General features: G+C 57.0%; 1 protein-coding gene across 1 annotated transcript; it reads left to right on the top strand.

The window, feature by feature from the left end:
- The first annotated feature begins 2,468 nt into the window (after window positions 1–2,468).
- SAPCD2 (suppressor APC domain containing 2) lies at window positions 2,469–10,367 on the top strand. Its single transcript, XM_046646788.1, has 6 exons — window positions 2,469–3,051; window positions 5,677–5,789; window positions 6,420–6,566; window positions 6,916–7,023; window positions 7,131–7,250; window positions 7,324–10,367. Exons 1-6 carry the CDS (start codon window positions 2,469–2,471, stop codon window positions 7,450–7,452), a joined length of 1,200 nt encoding a protein of 399 aa, XP_046502744.1. The 3' UTR covers window positions 7,453–10,367.
- Window positions 10,368–19,008: the final 8,641 nt, after the last annotated feature.

The raw sequence follows: 19,008 nt of genomic DNA, 5'->3' as shown, positions 1-19,008 counted from the left end.
GCTGACCCACTGGGCAGACAGGGGTGCAGACAGGTGGGGGTGCCAATGAGGCAGAGGTGGGCAATGACCTCCTGGACACCTTCAAGGCGCTCCAGGCTCGCACAGTGAGAACATAATTGCGACTGGGATGGACAACTCAAAAAGTACAGGGGCCACAGGGACCCGCCTGGTCTGGGGCACTGGGAAGCCCCCCCAGGGTGACAGCAAAGCTGAAAGCTACAGAGGTAGGAAAGTGTTGGGGGCCAGACTGGAAAGTGGAAGGAGGAAATGACCAGAGTTCAAGATAAGAAGCACATGGGCCACACCTTAGTCCCACACCCAGAGCTGCCACTGACTCCGGTTTCTTCTGTACCTTCCTCCTGTGCTAGCCAGGGGCCACAGGGAAGCCCACAGACCAAGGACCAGCAGAGGCCACCACCCCCTCGGCTCCAGACACTCTGAGAAGCCCTTGTTTTCCCTACACGATGGGCTCAGGCTCACAGGGGCCCTGATCTGGCCTGGGCACCGCTGGCCATGCTGTCCTGAGCTGTAGCAGTGTTGTTTGCTGTTGGCCGCTGGCCTCCACACCCATGCTAACCCCCACAGAGCTGTCCCCAGGCCTCCCCATCCCCCAGGCCCCACCCTGGCAAGTGTCCCAGCCAAGGATGGCGTTTTCGCTGTGACCCCCAGGATGAGCACCCACCCTGAGCCAGGCCTTAAGGTGGCCCTGACCTGCTGGAAGAAAGCAGCCCCATGCTTTGAATGTCAGGGCACCCAGCCAGAATTTGGGGGCGGGGGGTTCAGGTACTTGAGCAGAGTTCTGGAGGATGCACAGGGATCAGCCAGGAGCAGACAGGGAGGGGCATTCCTGGTGGGAAAGCCGCCATGTGCAATGGCTCAGAGGTGAGGAAATGCCGGGTTCCCTAAGGATGGGGGACCAGGGGTGCTGGGAGGACAGTAGGAGGGTGGAGGTGAACTGCAGGACAAATGGCTTGAATGCTGTCCTAGAATTTTGACCAATCCTGCCACTAAAGGGGAAGGCAGGATGCACCAGGCTCTACGGGGTGACTCCGGGCTCACAGCTTTCTAGGTACCCCCAAAATCCCTTACCACAAAGGAGCCCCAACCTTGAGGAGTAACCCCAGGGGAGAAGTGGACCCTGGATACTCCCTGGCCAGGGCTCTTACAGCCTGAGATACAGGCACCAGTGCCTTGGGCTGAGGCGAGCCCTGTGCCTGTCTGGAGGGGGTGTTTGGCAATTCTTTGCTGATTTATCCCTGAAGATGGATGGTCTGCTTACAGAGCCGCAGATAACACATGGGCATTGCTCAGGGGCAAGGTGCCCATGGCATGGGGACGTCTGGGAAGACCATTGGAGGAGGTATGGGGACCAGGGCAGGGTCTGGAGGACAGGCAATGGTAAGGCAGAGGCTCCAGGCAGACTGCATCTTGGGCACCTCCTTAGCTTCTCCCACTAGTCAGTCCTGAGATGGGCTCCCACAACAGGACCACAGGCTAAGCCCTGGCTCTGTCCCAGAATGATGAGATGGAATGAGTGGATCCTGCTGGAAATAAGGCAGGGGCCTCCGGGGACACAGGGCTGCCTGGCAGGGCTGAGGAGACCTGAGAGACAGGAGAGCAGCTGGAAGAGGTATCCAGCCAGAAGAAGCAGCTGGAGCAGAGGACCTTGGGAGCAGAAGGGAACTGGTCACCAGATGGGGATCTGGGGACACAGGAAAAAGTGGCTTTGTCCTGCAGCCGTCAGGAAAGGCCAGGCTGTCCCAAGGGGCCAGGGGAGGAGCTAGCAGCGGTGGGGACAGAGAGGCCTCTGTGAGCGGAAGCGCCCAGCTGGCTGGAACCCACAATCCTCTTGGGGCCCGCCTGGCGCAAGAGAAAGGGGCCCCAGAGTCGGCGGTGCCTGTGCCAGGGGACCCTCAGCGAAGAGTGCCGGGGGAGCTAGAGGGAGAAGGTGAACCCTCGGAGCGGGTACGCTCCGCATCCTTGTCCTACGAGGCCACCTGGGGACAGGTTTTCATCAGGGCGCCAGGCCCCGCCCCTCGGAGTGGTGGGCCGGGCAGTCAACCCCAGAAAGGGCTGATCTGCGGCGAGAGGCCTGGTGTGGTCGGGGTGGGGAGCAGAAGGGGGTCCGTGAGGCCGGGAGCGAGGCAGAGGTGGGGGATCCCGCCCCCCGCCAGCGCTGGGACCGCGGTCCCTCTCAGCACCGCGGCAGGAGCGCGCCGGGCGCTGGCCCCTCGGCCGGAAAATCAAACCTGGCTGGCGACCTCTCAGCCAATCGGGGAGGAGATGGGCCAGCCTCGGCCAATGGCCGCCGCGAATGCTAATGAGGGGTTGACGCCACGAGGAGGCCCATTCAAAAAGTAGCAGCTATTGTAGCGGCCGGTTGCGCGCGCCGGCCGGGCCCCGCCGTCCAGCCGCGCGGGGACCCAGCCCCGGGCGCGCCCAGGACGGAGCCCGACCAGCGGGCGCCCATGGCCGGAGCCGCGATGGCCGAGCCGGGCCGCGGGCCGCCCGCCGCACCCGCGCCGGGCACCGAGGGGCTGCCGCGCGCCTTCCTGCAGAGCCTGCGCACCCTCTTCGACATCCTGGACGACCGGCAGCGGGGCTACGTGCACCTGCGCGAAATCGAGTCCCGCTGGCAGGGCGCCGACGCGCGCGAGCTGCCCCGCGGCGTGCTCGAGGGCCTGCGCCAGGTGGCCCCGGCCAGCGGCTACCTCACCTTCGAGCGCTTCGTGGCCGGCCTGCGCACCTCGCTGCTGAGCGCCGACGGCGGCCCGCGGGGCCAGGCGCGCGCCCCGGCCCGGGGAGGCTGCCCGGCGCGGCCCGGGGGCCAGCTGCCGCCGCAGCGCCTGGTGTTTGCACCGGCCGACGAGCCGCGGACGGTCCTGGAGAGGAAGCCTCTGCCGCTGGGCGCGCGCCCCTCGCCGGCCGGCCCCAGCGGCGCGACCCGGAGCCTAGAGAAGCTGTGCTGCCAGGCCGAGGCGGTGCCCGGCCCCGCGGAGCCCGAGCGGCCCCAGGGGGCGGCGCTGGAGCGGAGCCCAAGCGCGGACGCTGGTGAGTGTCGGGCAGCCCCTGGCCTCGCCCAAGGCCAGAGCCTGAGAGGGATTGCCTGCGCATCTCCCACCAGGGCCGGCGGACGGGGCGGGCAGCTCTTCCTGAGCCTGGAACGCGCCTTGCGACCTGGAGAGAAAGAGGCCTCGTGCCTGTCCTGGAGTGCTCAGGGACCAGGAGGCAAGCCAGCCCCTCTTCCGACACAGCGTGAGGCTACCAGGGCCAAGGGGCTGGGGTGACTCGGGAAGCCGCACCAGGAACCCGCCCTGTGTCAGTCCTGAGTTGGGCACTGGGGACCTCTACGTGGCGTGAGGAGGCTCTCCACCTCCAATACCTGCCTCACACCTGGGACCACCTGGGCCCTCTGGCTCATCTCTGGTTACTGCTTAGACACAGTTGGCTTCCACTAGTGCAGATGAGAGAGGGCCCCCCAGACTGGCAGGGGCCCTTGCTGCTTTCTTGGGTCCTTCTCCGTCTGACAGCTTGGCCAAGAGGGTGGACCCACTGTCCCCCACCGAGGCCGGGGTAGGCAGGAGCTGTTGGGGGTGGTCCAGGAGGACGTGGCCCAGGTGCCAGGAAGAGCAGAGCGGTGGGTGGGTCTCCAGCCCAGTCTTCGAGGCCTGTGGGGCTGTGCCGCCACTGACACCTGGGAGGGACACAGACCACAGCCCCTGGGGATGGCCAGCAGGCTCCTCTTCTGGCTTCCGGTCCAATTGGCAGAGACAGGAGATGGCTGAATGGTCCCCTGTTTGTCCCCCCAGTGCCTGCCCTGGGAACAGGACCTGCATTATGGCTGGGGGCGGAGCCAGGCCGCTCAGCTCATTCAGCCTACACACATGCCTGCCAGGTGCAGGCCTTCCACCCACGGCAGCTGCCAGCCCTTTTTGTGCTGCCCACCACTCTGCCAGCCTAGCTGGACCTCCCCACCCCCACCCCATCCAGCCTCAGGCATGTTCCCCAGCCCCATGAGGGCCAGTTGGAGTCTTAGTGGCCCCTGGCTTCCCTGGTGAGCTGATCCAGGCTCTCCCTGCTCCTCACTGCCCAGCTTCCCTGTCCCCATGGTGTGTGTGAGGGGAGCTTCTGGATGTCGCTGGCCTAGAGCATTGGGCCACTGCCATCCATGTGACTGCACACAGTTGGAAATCAGCCATGGGATCGGGGTTTGGAGGCCTCAGGCCTGTGGTCCAGGCCTGCTCTGCCACTGGGTCAGTTAGTGCACCCCTCTGAGGGCCAGGCATGTGGCCATGCCCACCCCGGGGAAGCATCAGCACGGATTCCTCTGTAAGCCTCAGGCCGTGGCTCTCACTGTCACCTTTTACAGGCAGAGGCCCAGAAAAGGGGTGTGGCATGCTCTTGAGGTACCAAATCTAGAGCTCCAAGACCTCCCATCTCCCCAGGAAGAGAAAGCCACGCATACACAGAGGCCCCCACAGATCCAGGCCCTCCTTCCTTGTCCCCTTTTGGGGCTCAGTATGCACCCCAGGCCGGCCAGGCGCCGTAGGTAGACTGCTAGCTCAGTCGTCCAGCTGGATGTCAGGTGCCGTCACTGGGAACCCAGGAGCTGCCCTGCAGACTTGATAGTAAAGACCAGGCCCAGGTCTTCCGGGGGCCCCCCTCTGTCTGTACCTTCTCTGCCGGCTGCACAGCAGGTTGGAACATGAACTCTGGGCCTGCTTGGAGCCTGTCTGCCAGGTCTGGCTGGCAGCCCACATAGCCACCTGGTGCCAACTCTCTGGGCATGTCCCTGCCAGGCACACCTGCACCCCCTTCTTGCATCACCTGCCCACTCCCATTGCCAGGTGCTGGGGGCATGGCCTGCGAGGGTGAGGCTGGTGCCGGGGACAGGGCTAGAGAGCCAGGGGTGCCCTCCCCCACACCTGCACCCACTCCTCCCCTCCTGGGCAGCCCTGTGCATACTCCCATGTCCCCCGAGGAAGCCACTGGCCCTCCTGGAGGCTCCCACAGGGAAGTGCCTGGCTTTCCAGCCCCAAGCAAACTGCAGGTGGACACATGTGCTGTGGGAACTCCTAAGTCACCTGCTGAGTGCACTGTGTTTGCACTTCTGTGGGGACTAACTTTATACCATGATCACCTTCCTGGGGAAAGTTAGGTCTCACCAGCCATGCCCCACATTTCACCTCCTTGAACCCCAGTTACCCTTAAGGGCCCGTGCAGATAAGGAGAGGAGTGGGGAGGACCAGCAGCCCCACTCGCTAGCTTCGTATTCAGCAGCCTTTGAGCCCCCAAGGTGTGCCCGAAGTATTCTAGGCACTGGGGGCACCCCGACAAGCCGGATGAAGCCCCTGCCCTCAGGGAGCTCACACCAGAGTGTGTGTGCATGTGTGGGGTGTCAGCAGCCACATGGCCCTCCCCAAGGCAGGTGCGGGGGAGCTGGTGGGGGACCAGACCCCAGCTAGGCACAGAGGTGAGGTATGGGCCAGGCTAGGCCGGTGCCCGCACCCCCAGGGCTGGACTGAAATGGGGTGGCAGAGGCCCTGAGTTGCTGATGACCCCATAGGCATACATTGCTGGGCTTGGTTGTATGGGGGCATCTGAGACGGACCTGGAAGCCAGGCCTTGTGGGGGGGTTGAGCTTGACCAGGCAGTCCCTCGCCTCTTCTGCTGCAGGTGCAATGGCCTGCAGGGCCCGGGAGCTAGGTGTGGGAGACTCCCAGCGGGCCCCCCGTGCTCGAGGGGAACGTCGGAGGCACACCATCACCAACGGTGTGGACTGTGATCTGGTGAGTGGGGCCCTGGGGCTCTGAGGGACTCTCTGTCTTGCCTGGAATTGGACTCAGCCCCCACAGTTGGTCTCCTGGACCACCCCTCTGCCTGGGAGAGGGCAGCCAGGCTTGGGTTCTGGGGGGCCTATGGTAGGAACACCAGTCAGTTCTAAATGTGCCTCCTCACCCGGCTTGAATCCACCTGAGGGACGGCCCGGGGTCAGGTCAAGAAGTCCTCTAGGGGGAAGGTGGCCTGGGTGTGCCGTGGCAGTGGGCTTGGCCCGTCCTCAGCAGTGCCCTCCCCACCTGCTTCCTGAGGCTCACCTCTGCCAGCTAAGCCCCGCTCACCAGCCGCGTGCTCACCGCTCACCAGAATGAGTGGGGCTCTGAGCTGGGGACAGCCACCTGTTCCCCTGGGGAACCCTGTGTGGAGGGGCTAAGGGAGCCCAGGACCCTCCTGGGAGGAGGGATGGGGCTGTGCCCCCCAACGCAGAGGCATGCAGGGGCTCACTTGCGCAGGTGTGTGCACGTGTGTGCCTGTGTGGGCTGGTCTGAGCGCACGGCTGTGGCTCCCAGCACACATACGTGGGCGCATAGGCGTGTGCTGCACGTGTGCTCGTTGGCATGTGTGTGTCCTGTGTGTGGCAGCTGAAGCAGATGAAGGAGCTGGAGCGGGAGAAGGAGGTGCTGCTGCAGGGTCTGGAGATGATGGCGCACGGCCGGGACTGGTACCAGCAGCAGCTGCAGCACGTGCAGGAGCGCCAGCGCCGCCTGGGCCAGAGCAGGGCCAGCACTGTGAGTGACACTGCCTGGGGTCAGGCTGTCCCCAGACAAAGGGACCCTTACCCCCGCCATGCACACACACAGTGACCACCCACCTAACCCCAACCACCCCGGGCGGGTGTAGGCCTGACCCATTCACCCAGGGTGCCAGGCCATCCCCTGCTGTGATGTCCCCCCAGGACCTGAGGTGCCCTAGGGCAGATGTCCCCCACCGGCAACACCCCTGGGCTCCCCCTTGGCTCTGAGCAGTAACTTCAGGGGGTCATCCGTGGGGAGTGCCATCTGGGGGACCCATCCAGGCACAGTGGCTGACCTGGGCTGGCCCTGCTCTCTGATCACCCCTCCCCTGCTTTCCTCCCAGGACTTTGGGGCTGAGGGGAGCCCCCGCCCGCTGGGGCAGCTGCTGCCCAAGGTACAGGAGGTGGCCCGGTGCCTGGGGGAGCTGCTGGCTGTGGCCTGTGCCAGCAGGGTGAGTGTCCCATGGACGGCCCAGGCCCAGCTTGGGGCCACCCCTCACCCTTGTCCTAGAGGCTGTGCTGGGGAATGCCGGGCCTGCCTGACCGTGCCCTCCCGTAGGCTCTGTCCTCATCCTCGGGGCCCCCGTGCCCTGCCCCGGCCCCCGCCTCATCCTCGGCTCCCGGCTGGCAGCAGCAGACCATCCTCATGCTGAAGGAGCAGAACCGGCTCCTCACCCAGGTGAGCTGTGGGGAGAGGTGTGGGCGGGGGGCTGCAGGCCCCACAGGCCCTGACCATCCTCCTGCCTGCCCAGGAGGTGACCGACAAGAGCGAACGAATCACGCAGCTGGAGCAGGAGAAATCTGCCCTCATCAAGCAGCTATTTGAGGCACGCGCCCTCAGCCAGCAGGACACTGGGCCTCTGGACTCCACCTTCATCTAGCTGCCACAGGCACGGACACAGACACTGGGCCCCTCAGCCCGGCCTGGCACTCAGCCCCGGGTGGGTACCCCCTTGACTCCACCTCTCAGGCTGAAGACCACCCGGCCGGCCTGGACACAGCCCTCCCTCCTCTCTTCCCATCTGGGGTGCCCCAGACGCCCCCAACCCCAAGTGGAGCCAGCAGGTGGGCTGCTCCCCAGATGTGCTGCAGCCCCGCACGCTGACTTGGTCCTGGCCTCCCAGGCTGGACTGGGGCGGGGCTTCATCCTGCCGACACAATCTGAAGCTGCTACTGCCACTGTCGGTCGACAGTGGGGGCCCCTCCTCGTGTTTACCGGATCTCGGGTAGCCCTGGCAGGCTGGGCTTGTCGGGAGCCCGCCCACGTTTACAGTTGGCCCGCCTCCTGGACCTGGGGTCTCCAGGAAAAGGTACTGGTCACACTAGGCTGCACTCCTGAAAGCGGCCAGCAGAGGGTGCTGCGTGCACTGTCATAGGCCCTGCCTGGAACCCCCACCGCAGGTCTCAGATGGGGGCCGGCAGGAGGGGACTCTGGGATGGGCTGGGACACCCGAGGGCCCAAGGGCATCTTCCCTCAACCCAGGGCACCCACATTTGGGGGGCGCCCCTCAGCGGGGGAAGATGGTAGGGGTGGGAAATGGCCTCTAAGAGGAGGGTCTGCCTGCGTGGAGTTCTGGGGGAGCTCCCCAGGATGGTGGTCAGGGTTCATGCCTGGGCCAAGGCTGCTTACCCCCTCCCCACAGGCCTCAGACCCTAAACCAACTTGGGTTAGCTGTCATCCCTCCTGGCCAAGACTCCACAGAGCAACATGTGACCCAGGCTCAGGGCCTGTGCCTGCAAGGCCACGTGAGCAGGCTATGGTCACGGGATGGCTCCTCGGACCATAGCCACCTCCTATAGGCCAAGCACCCCCACCACAGCCCACCCAACTGATTGCCCAGGTACGGGGGCCTCTCACACCTCCACCCCCCAACCCCTAGTTTGGCCCCAGGTCTGGGCTGGGAGAGAACACTTCCGCTCAGCCATGGAAAAGGGGAACCACAGAGTTCAGGAAAAGGCTGGGAGACACCTGCTCAGCTGGGCCTGCTAATGGCACCTCCACCCCAGGAGAGGCCTAGTGCTCTGTGCTGCCATCCCCACGGGGACCCCCAAGGCAAGGGCACAGTGACATCAAGGACAGGTTATGAGGGAGAGGGCCGCAGATGCAGGGGGTGGGCATGCATGGGGCACAGGAGCACACCTGGAGAGGTTGGGCGCAGCCCTGGAAGACACCCCGGCCACAGGGAAGGGATCCTGGCTGCAGGCCAGGTGCTCCCTTCCAGCCCCAGCTCTGTGCTAACCTGCCAGCAGCAACCTGGACCAGCCACTGACCCTACTGCGCTCAGGGCCTGGGGGGCGAGCATCCCAAGTCAGGCCCAAATCAGCCCAGTGTGCACACGGCCCTCCTCGGAGGATGGGTGTGGGTTCTCCTAGGGGCCTGAGACCCTATACCACCCCCCAGCCTAGACCTCCTGGGCAGGCTCCCTGGGAGGGGAAACAGGAAGAGGAGCAGGCCCTAAAGGGCAAGATAGCCTCCAGCACCCAGCAGACCTGTGGTGCAGTGGTTAGACCACTGCCAGCCAGGAGAGATCCTCCCAATCGTCAGGGTGGGGCCTACCTACCAGGACCTCCCCAAATCTGCCACTCCCCTTCCATCCCACAACCAGTCCCCCCACACCAGCCCAGGCCCCAAGCCCACCCTCACTAGGAGTCCCTCTGCTCACAGGTTCTCCAAACACAGCCCCCGACATTTCCAGAACTGAAAACTGCACCTTCCTCTGCCCCTGACTCTTCCATGACCCCATCACTCAGAGCAAATCCAGGCCCCAAACAGTGTGGCCTCCACAGGCCCCACCTGAGTCCCTCCAGTAGCCCGGGCTGCAGCTGAGCAGAGCCTTTCCCATCTCTGGGCTTTGTCCATGCTGTTCCTGCCTTTCCTGCCTCATGGAGCTTGATCCTACCAGCCCTTGTCCCAGCCCTCCAGGCAGACAAGCAGTGAAGGAATCTGCAGAGGCCACAACAGGGAAGGTGGTGCCTTGGGGCAAGCAGGGGGTGGCCAGCGTTCCCATGAGGGTGTCTGCCAGGCCTGGGGCATCCTGCTTTCCCTCTGATGTCTTCACAGAACTTGGGAGGCAGGAGATGGAACATAGTGTCTGCCCAGGCTGACTTTCATCAGAAAACCTCACAACCTTCAGCTGCAGGGTGGATGTGAAAGGAGCTGGCTAAGCAGAAGGCGACTGAGGAGAGGGCCCTCTCAGCCCTGGTGTTCCGTGCAGGGTGGAAAAACATGTCCTCTTCGTTTGCAGCCTGAAACCAGGCTACCCGTCTCACCCTAGAGACCTCAGGGGAGAATTTTAAGTGGCCCCAGGTTGGCAGGGCCTGCGTGAGTGGCAGAAGCAAACACTCATCCTCTTGAACAGGCTCTCAGCCTCACAAGAGGGATGTCTGGGGCAGAGGAAGTCTCTGTGGGACTCAGAGTAAGCCCCGTGCACTGTAGGACGTTTGGCAGCATCCCTGGCCTCTATCCAGCAGATGCCAACAGCACACACACACACTCTCAGTTGTGACAACCAAAATGTCTCCAGGCATTGCCCAATGTCCTGGGAGGGGGGTCGCCCAGGTTGCGAATCTAGAAGGATGCAGCTTCACGAAGCCTCAAGGATTCGATGTCAATCAAGTTCTGAAGAAAATGAGTACCTCCAGGTTAAAAATTGTGGACACGTACCACAAGGAAATAATCCACCATGAGGGCCAGCAGAAACAAGAGATGGGTTCTGTAGACGTTCCAGATACTGGAATTATTAGATAGAGAATATAACTATGTTTTATCTAAAGGAATAAAAGATCCTTGAAAATATGAACAAGGAATAGTCTTTATAGTTTTTTTTTTATTTTTATTTTTTTTGCAGAAGATTAGCCCTGAGCTAACATCTGCTGCCAATCCTCCTGTTTTTGCTGAGGAAGACTGGCCCTCAGCTCACATCCATGCCCTTCTTCCTCTATTTTATATGTGGGACGCCTGCCACAGCATGGCTTGCCAAGCAGTGCCTAGGTCCGCACCCAGGATCCGAACCAGTGAACCCTGGGCCACTGAAGTGGAGCACGCAAACTTAACTGCTGTGCCACCAGGCCAGCCCCTATAGTTTCTTATTCTATAACAAACTATAATCTTTTATTCTGTGAAAGTGACCAATAAAGGATGAAAAAGAATCAAATACAACTTCTAAAAATTAAAAAAAATGTAATTAAAAACCCAAATGGACTAAACTTCAGGTGAAAATTTTCAGCACAGCTGAAAAGAGATTTAGTGAATTGAAAGACAGAGCTTAGGAAATTACCCAGAATACAGCCCAGAGAGACTGAGAGATGGGGACCATGCACGAGAGGTGAAGAGTCTTGAAGGATAGATAGATAGGGCTGTTTAGCATCTGGCTGGATTTCCTGAAAAAGGATAGGAAGGGAGCAATATACGAAGATAAACTGGCTTCAGTTTTTCCAGACTTGTCTAAACACATCAATTCTCAGATCCAGGAAACCAACAAATTCCAGCCAGGACAATTAAAAAGAAACGCACATTTTCTCTTACAAGACCGTAGAGGAATCCAGAGATGGAAAATGAGTTGTGTACAAAGGAAGGGCCACAACATCAGAGGCCAGGGATGGTGAGTGATGATTTTGACAGCCAAGACAATACAATTATTAATCTAGAGGTCCACACCCAGAGAAACTATCTTTCAAGAATGGGGGCAAAATAAAATTTTCAAACAAAAGAAAATTGAGAGTTTACCACCAACAGGATGTCACTGAAGAAAATTTCCGAGGAAAGACTTCAGAAAGAAGGTGAAATTCAAGAAGGAATCCTGAATGAGGATGAGTTAGTTATCTATTGTTGCAGAACAAATTAAACTTAGTGGCTTAAGGCAATAATTCTTTTCTTGCTGTTTCTGTGGGTTAGGAATTCAGGAGCAGCTGCAGCAGGTGCTTCTGGCTTGGAGTCCCATCTGCTGGGGTCACGGTGTCCTCCGAAGGCTGACTGGGGCTGGCAGACCCACTTGCAAGATGGCACATTCTTTGGCTGTGGCAGAGTGTTTTGGCTTCTGGTCTCCACAGGGCTGCTTGCGTGTCCTCAAGCATGTGGCTGCTTCCCTAGGGTACATGATTGAAGAGGAAAGCCACGAGAAAGCCACGTGCCTTTCAGGACCTAGTCTCAGGAGTCGCTGAGAGTCACAGCATCCCTTCTGTCTTGTTTATTCATTAGAAGCCAAGACTAAGTCCAGTCCTTTCTCAAGGGGCGTGCAGAGCAATTAGGCTCCCCCTTTTCAAGGAAGGAAAATCAAGCAATCTGTGGACACATTTTAAAACCAACCAAAATATATTAGATATATAGGGAAATCTAAGCAAACATTAACTGTATATAAGAATAATTATTATTATTATTATTTGTGGGGCGGCGGGGAACAGGATAGAACTGAAATAACACCAATTATGGCATATAAGTAGGGAGGAGTGATTGAGGTAAGGCATTTTAAAGTACTTGAATTGTTCATAAGGAGGGAAAAGATATTAACTTTAAATTTTAGTAAGTATGTATATTAAAACAACTGGGATAACCACGTAAACTAGGAGTTATCCAGTGTGTACCTTCCAATGAAGGGGGCGGGCAGGGAGATGGGATAAGAAAAGGAAAAATAAGTTCAATCTTAAGAAGAAAAGAGGAAAACACTCAGAAAACACATAAGGTGGTAGAAATATATCAGTAATCACAATATATGTGAATGGATTAAACTCTCTAGTTAAAGATGAAGTTGTCAGATTGGACTTTTAGAAATTCAGATGTAAGCTGTTTTAAGAGACAAACCTAAAATATAATGACGCCAAAAAAGAAAAGCTTGAGTAGTTTTGTAAATATAAAGCAAAATAGATATTAAGGCAAGAGACGCTACTGGTGATAAAGAGAGTACATGCCTAATAATAAAAGGCTGAATTTACCAGGAAGATATAACAACCCTAAACTTGTAATCACCCAATAACATAGCCTCAAAATATATAAAATATATTTTAATATATTTATTAATAATATATTTATTAATAATATGTAATTTAATAATAAATATATAAAATATATAAATCACAAAAGATGTGCAGACAGTTCACTGAAGAGGATATAGAGATGGCATAAGCACATGAAAAGATATTCTATATCATTAGCCATTTGAAAAATGCAAATTAAAACTACGAGATACCAGTACCCCCCAATCAGCATGACTAAAATGAAAAATGGTGAAAACACCACATGCCAGAGAGGATGTGGAGAAACTGGATTGCTCATTCATAATGGGTGGGACTGTCAAATGACACAGCCACTCTCGAAAAGAGTTTGGTAATTCCTGTTAAAACTAAAATCAACTTACAATATATGATGGTTAGTTTTATATGTCACCTTGGCTAGGGTATAGTGCCCGGTCGTTTGGTTAAACAATGTTCTAGATGTTGCTGTGAAGGTATTTTGTAGATGTGGATAAGCTTTACGTCAGTAGACTTTGGGTAAAGCAGAGTAACCTCCATAATGTGGGTGGGCCTCACCCAATCAGTGGAAGACCTTAAGAGAAAAGACTAAGGTCCCCCAGAGAGGAAGGAGTTCTGCTTCCAGACTGCCCTGGGATGCAAGACTGTGACATCAACTCTTCCCTGCGTCTCCAACCTGCCGACCTGCTCTGCAGACTTCAGACTTGCCAGCTCCCACAGTTGCATGAGCCAATTCCTTAAAATAAGTCTGTCTCCCTCTCTCTCTCTCTCTACATATACCTCTGTTGGTTCTCCTTCTCTGGAGCACCGTCACTAAACACATCATACAACTCAGCAATTGTATTCTTGGGCATTCATCCCAAAGAAGTAGACATTTTCATGCAGGAACATGTACATGAATGTTTATAGCAGCTAACTGGCAATAGCCCCAAACTAGAAACTGCCCAAATATCTTCCCGTGGGTGACTGGCCAAGCAAATTATGGCCCATTCCCACCATGGGATGCAATTCAGCCATAAGGAGGGAATTACTGACCCATGCAACAACATGGATGCGCCTCGAGGAAACTATGCTGAGTGGTGAAAGCCAGTCCGAAAAGGATCCATTATGCATGACCCACTTAGGCAACAGTTGTGAAATGACACAGCTCCAGAGATGCAGAGCCAACGTGGATGTGGCTGCAAAGAGGCAGTGCAAGGGGGTCTTGTGGTGTTGGTTCAGTTGAGTTTCCTGGTTGTGGCGGTGGTTACGCAAGGCTATACGTGTGGTAAAATTGCAGAAGCTACACACGTATGCACACACACACAGGAGTGCGGGTAAAACTGGTGAAATACGAATAAGAGCTTTAGATTGTAACCAACGTCAATTTCTCGGTTTTGCTGTTGTAATACAGCTGCACAAGATGTTAACGCTGGGGGGCGCTGGGGAAAAGGTACATGGGACGTCTGTGTACATTTCTTTGCAATCTCCTATGAATCTATAATTATTTCAAAGTAAAAAGGTGAGATAAAACAAATATTTAAGAAAAACGAATTATGTATATATCTCAAGACTGGTCAGAACTGTAAAGAAAAATTGACAAGCCCACATCACAGTGGTAAATGTTAACATATATCTCTCAATAATTGATAAGCCATAGTAGATCTGAACTTACTAATAATGTGGATCTAATGGACAGACAGAGACCAATGCACGCACTGACAGGAGGACACACATTCTTCTCAAGCACACATGGAGCATTTATAATGGCTTATGATGACAAGCTAGCCCAAAAAGCCAACCCAACAAAGGTCACAATATTGCAGAGACTGCTCTCACACAGACCACACGCAGGTGAGCTAGAAAAACAAAATCCAGCGAGAACTAGAAAAAGCCCAGGCATTGGATATTGAAACAACACACCTGGGGGCTGGCCCAGTGGCACAGAGGTTAAATTCGTGTGCTCTGCTCTGGTGGCCCAGGGTTCGCAGGTTTGAATCCCAGGCGCGGACCTACTGCCACTCACCAAGTTCCGCAGTGGTGGCATCCCACATACAAAATAGAGGAAGACGGGCAGAGATGTGAGCTCAGGGCCTTTCTTCCTCACACACACACACACACACACCCCTAAACAACTCACGTGTCAAATGAGAAATCACAATGAAGATAGGGAAAAAATTACCTAAAAGATAACAAGAAGAGCATACATTGAAAGCCGGGAGCAGAGGGAAATTCATACATACATTCACCACTCACGGCAGGAAAGAAGAACGGAACGACTGAGCACGAACTCCAGAAGTGGGAGAAAGAGTGGAATGAATACAAAGAATACAGAAGGAATTATAACAAGTTATTTAAAAATATATTCATTGAGCATACTATGTACCTGCCACTTTTCTTGATGCTGAGAAACAGGCAGACAAAACAGACACAAAATGTCCTGCCCACATAAGAGAGAATAAGAAAGACTAGAGCAGAAATTAGAAAAATAAAAAACATACATTACGGAAACCATCAACAAAAGCAAAAACTTGGATGAGAAAACTAATGAAGCGCACAAGCAGCACCTAGATTAACAAAGAGCAAAAGAGATAAGGCAGAAATAAATAAGGCCAAGAACGCAAGAGAGGGAAACAAGGACGTATGCTGCAGAAATGAAGTGGATACTTCCACTTCATTCTGTTTGAAGGGGATAAATTCCTAGAAAAATACAAAACTAACTCAGGAAGAAACAGAAAACCTAACTAACCCCATGACTACCAAAGAAATGGAAATGCAGTCATGGGCCAGACGATGACGTTTGGGTCAACGATGGGCCACATATACGGTGGGGGTCCCATAAGATTAGCAGCATAGGCCTAGGTGTGCAGTAGGCACTACTATCCAGGTTGTGCAAGTGCACTCTGTGATGCTGACAGCCTTTTTCAAGGAACTGGCAAGCCGGTTCTGGGGAGGAGCCGAGGGCTCCAGGAAGAGAAGTCGAGAGAGGAGACCTTCTTCAGAGTTGAGGACTCACCCAGGTCTGCCGGGATGGAGGCCGTGGGGCGAAGGGAGAGCCCCTGGCCCTAGAGAGAGGCCGGGCACTCCCTGCGCAGGTGGCAGAGGCCCGGCCACGTGGCCCAAGATGCAGGAAAATGGGGCGGGAATCCTCTCTCCGTCCTACACAAAACCCACCTCCGGGGGAGCAAAAGCTTGCAATCAGCAAATCAAGACAACCTTTAGTGAGCGACAAGGAGAACCTCGAGGTAGATTACTCACCCAAGACCCCAAAGAGCCAATGGTAGAGCTGCGAACGGACACCCCGGGACTCACCGAGAGCTTCTGCGATCCCACCGCAGAGGACTGACCTCCACGGCACCCAGGTTGACGTCCAGAGCAAACCGGCACGTCAGCAAGGAAGAGAGGAACAACCCCCAGAAAACGGATCGAAGGCTTGAGCAGATGCTTCTCAGAAGACAGGAGAGACGCTCCACCCTGTCAGTGCCGAGGAACTGCCACAAGCATCCCAAGATTTCACCCGTGCCAGCTTCTCAGAAATCTAAAAATTGTGGGCCGCCCAGTGGCATAGTGGTTGAGTGCAGGGCACTTGGCTTCAGCCGCCCAGGTTCGCGGTTCCAATCTCTGGCGTGGACCTACGCCATTCATCAGCCCTGCTGTGGCAGTGACCCACATATAAAGTGGAGGACAGGCACAGATGTTAGCTCAGAGCTAATCTTCCTCAAGCAAAAAAAAAAAAAAACTAAACTAAAAGTTGCACAATACCAAATGTTGGCAAGGATGTGGAACAACCAGAACTGTCATGGAGAGTGCCAGACAGCACATCATTTTGAAAATCACTCAGCATTTGCTAGTGAAGCTGAACACATGCTGCAACCACAATTCACTCCTAGGATGGTCCCCAGAGAAACACTCAGGAGTGTGCAAACATGCACAGCAGCAACCTTACTCCAGACAGCCTGGAGTCGGGAGCCCCTCACGCTCACAGATGGTAGGTAAGTTTGCACACTCACAGCAGAAAGCAATACAGCGACCAGAATGAAGGGACCACAACTTACGATGTCAACACGGATGACTCTCAAAAATATAATGCGAGTGAAAGAAGCAGGTTACAGAACAGTATGTCCAGTAAATAAAATATGGTTTGGAACCAGGAAAAACAACACAACACACGACTGTAGAGACGCAGTGACAGGAGAAAACTATAAAGAGAATCAAGAGAAGAACAAACACAAAGCCCAAGAGAGTGGCCCCTCCGTCAGGACTACCCCAGGCTGTCTGCCCTCCAGGCGGGCCTGTGTGTGGGTGCTCCCCCGCACCCGCTCTTCTGTGTCTGCTGCATCTCGCCAGGCAGCACAGGCTTCCCCCGCCGGGGAAGGATTTGATGAGTCTGCTTTCCCCCGACAGGTGGTGGGTGGACCTCCCCACCGAGTTCACCCCTTGCTCACTGTGCATGCACTGAGCCTGGCATGCCTCTGGCCCATAGGAGGCACTCAGCAAGCATTGGTTGATTGACTGAGTGAGCACATGAAGAAAGGCAAGTGAAGGGCCTTCGCCCATCAAGGTGTTTCGCACACAAGACACTGGCTTCCGACGAGGCGACTGAGGCAAGGGCGGCCAAGATCTCAGCAGGCCTCAGCGAATGCCCCTCCCTGGGGAGGCTGGACCCTGTGGGCAGAGGTGGGCTCTAAGGATCCCTCTCCCGAGGGCCTCTCCTCGCACCACCTCTTTCCCAGGCAGAGGCACTCCTCTGCTGCTAGGCAGGCCAGGCCTTGTGCAGCACATCTGGAGCCACGCCCCACCCGTTTCCAGAGGCCCAGGCACCCCACCCAGAGCCCCCTCCCGCCCGCCTGGTGGGCTCTTGCCAGGGCTGGCCTCCCCTCACGCCCCCAGCCTGCCTGCCACGGCCCTTGAAAGAAGGAGCCTTTCCGCTCTGGTTCTGTCTTGGAGATAACTCACTCCCAGTCTCTGTCCTGGCTGCTCCCTGCTCCCTGTCCACCTCCCTGTCTCTCCTCGCAGGCTAATCTGGGCCCTCGGCCATGAGCCCATCTCCCAAGGACAGCATCCAGGTTTCCACTCCCTGCCCCATCCTCCCAGGCCTGGGAGGTCTTCGTCCAAGGACGAGCCAGGTGGGTGAGGTGGGGCTGGCAGCGCAGGGGGAGCAGGCCTGCAGCACTGCGTCTGGGCCCTTTCATGCCGGGCTCTCTCAGCCGCCTTTGTCCTTTCCTTTTCAGCCTGCTGTGCACGCCTCTCCCTCCTCGGGGCTTTCCGGGGTGGAAGAAAGGGCCTGGGGGAAGGGAGGAGGAGTGCTGGCGGGAAACCGTGGCCTGGGGCCCTGTGCTGGCCGCACCCAGGGCCTCTCTGCTGGCGCCCAGCCAGCCGGAGCTTTGAGGCAGCTGAGTGACCTCCCGGGGCTCCCACCCTTCCCATCAGGGTCCTGAGCTGGAAGAAAGGCTCTTTTGCTGGGCCTGTGGCACCAGACCCTCAGCCCGGGCAGTCGTCCCAGCTGGTTCCAGCCAGCCAGGGTGTTGCCCAGATTCTGCCCCCATCAAATGCTGCCTTTTGGACCCCCACCTCCTCACCCCCAGTCACTGGTGCTCCCGGGTGGTCTTGCCACTGCCTCCCTTCTGCTGTACGGCTGGGATTCCCATTTTGCCGAGGGGATGAAGTGGGGGTGGCCACTGGCCAGGAAAAGGAGTGATGCTTGGCCAGGCTGGCAGAGAGGGCGCATGGGGATGAAAGCAGAGGCCAGACATTTCGTGGGCTAGAGGGGCAGTGCTGGGCTCTGGGGCTGACGGAGCACTGGCCCATCTCAGCCAGCATCCAGGCACCTTGGTGCTGACAGGTTTCCTGGGTCTCTCCTTTATCTGCAGGAGGAGACTGTGTGCAGAAGACCCTTCCTGCTCCCTCCTTCAGGCAGGAGACAGGGGCTGGGCCCATTTGAGCGTGAGTCCTCTTGTTTCTGGGCTTGTGTGACCATGGCACCCTGCCCCTCTCTGCCTGCACCCTCACCTGTCACCTGGGTGCTGGGTGCTGTAGGTCTGGATTCACGCCGCTTGGCTGCTCAGCTTGGAGCTCCCAGCACCTCAAGGGCAGACCCCACCTGGGTCAGCTGGGCATCCCTGGGCCTGACCACTGTGGTGCCCTGCCACGCAGCTCAGGGCTGGGTCAGCACCGCAGGCTGGCTGGCCCTTTTGTGCAGGAAGGGCATGGCAGGGACCTTCCCTCAGGACCAGGCCAGGGAAAAGCTGGGCTCTCCCAGCCGTGAGACCCTCCAAACAAGCCTGCCTCAGAGCCAGCCCCACCCAGGCCTGGCCTCCTGCCTCCATGCCCAATGCACACCACACACCACGACCCCCCTGGAGAAGGGTGGGGGTTCTCTGGGTCCTGCGGGAGTGGAACCCCTGAGAGCGCACTGGAAGACCCTAGGCGGCAAGCACTAGGGGTCAAGGGGACAGGTGAGAGGGGATGAGTCTTTGGAGCTCAGCAGACAGGAA

The sequence above is a fragment of the Equus quagga genome, chromosome 1 (assembly GCF_021613505.1).
Source record: "Equus quagga isolate Etosha38 chromosome 1, UCLA_HA_Equagga_1.0, whole genome shotgun sequence".
Lineage (NCBI taxonomy): Eukaryota > Metazoa > Chordata > Mammalia > Perissodactyla > Equidae > Equus > Equus quagga.
This window is presented reverse-complemented; position numbering and strand designations above follow the sequence as displayed.

What these genes read in the sequence shown, in the direction of transcription:
- SAPCD2 (XM_046646788.1), top strand. Translation starts at nt 2,469, where the DNA reads ATGGCCGGAGCCGCGATGGCCGAGCCGGGCCGCGGGCCGCCCGCCGCA. An exon ending in GCCAGAGCAGGGCCAGCACT is followed by an intron (nt 6,567 to 6,915) that starts GTGAGTGACACT and finishes CTTTCCTCCCAG; the next exon opens with GACTTTGGGGCTGAGGGGAG. An exon ending in CTGTGGCCTGTGCCAGCAGG is followed by an intron (nt 7,024 to 7,130) that starts GTGAGTGTCCCA and finishes GCCCTCCCGTAG; the next exon opens with GCTCTGTCCTCATCCTCGGG.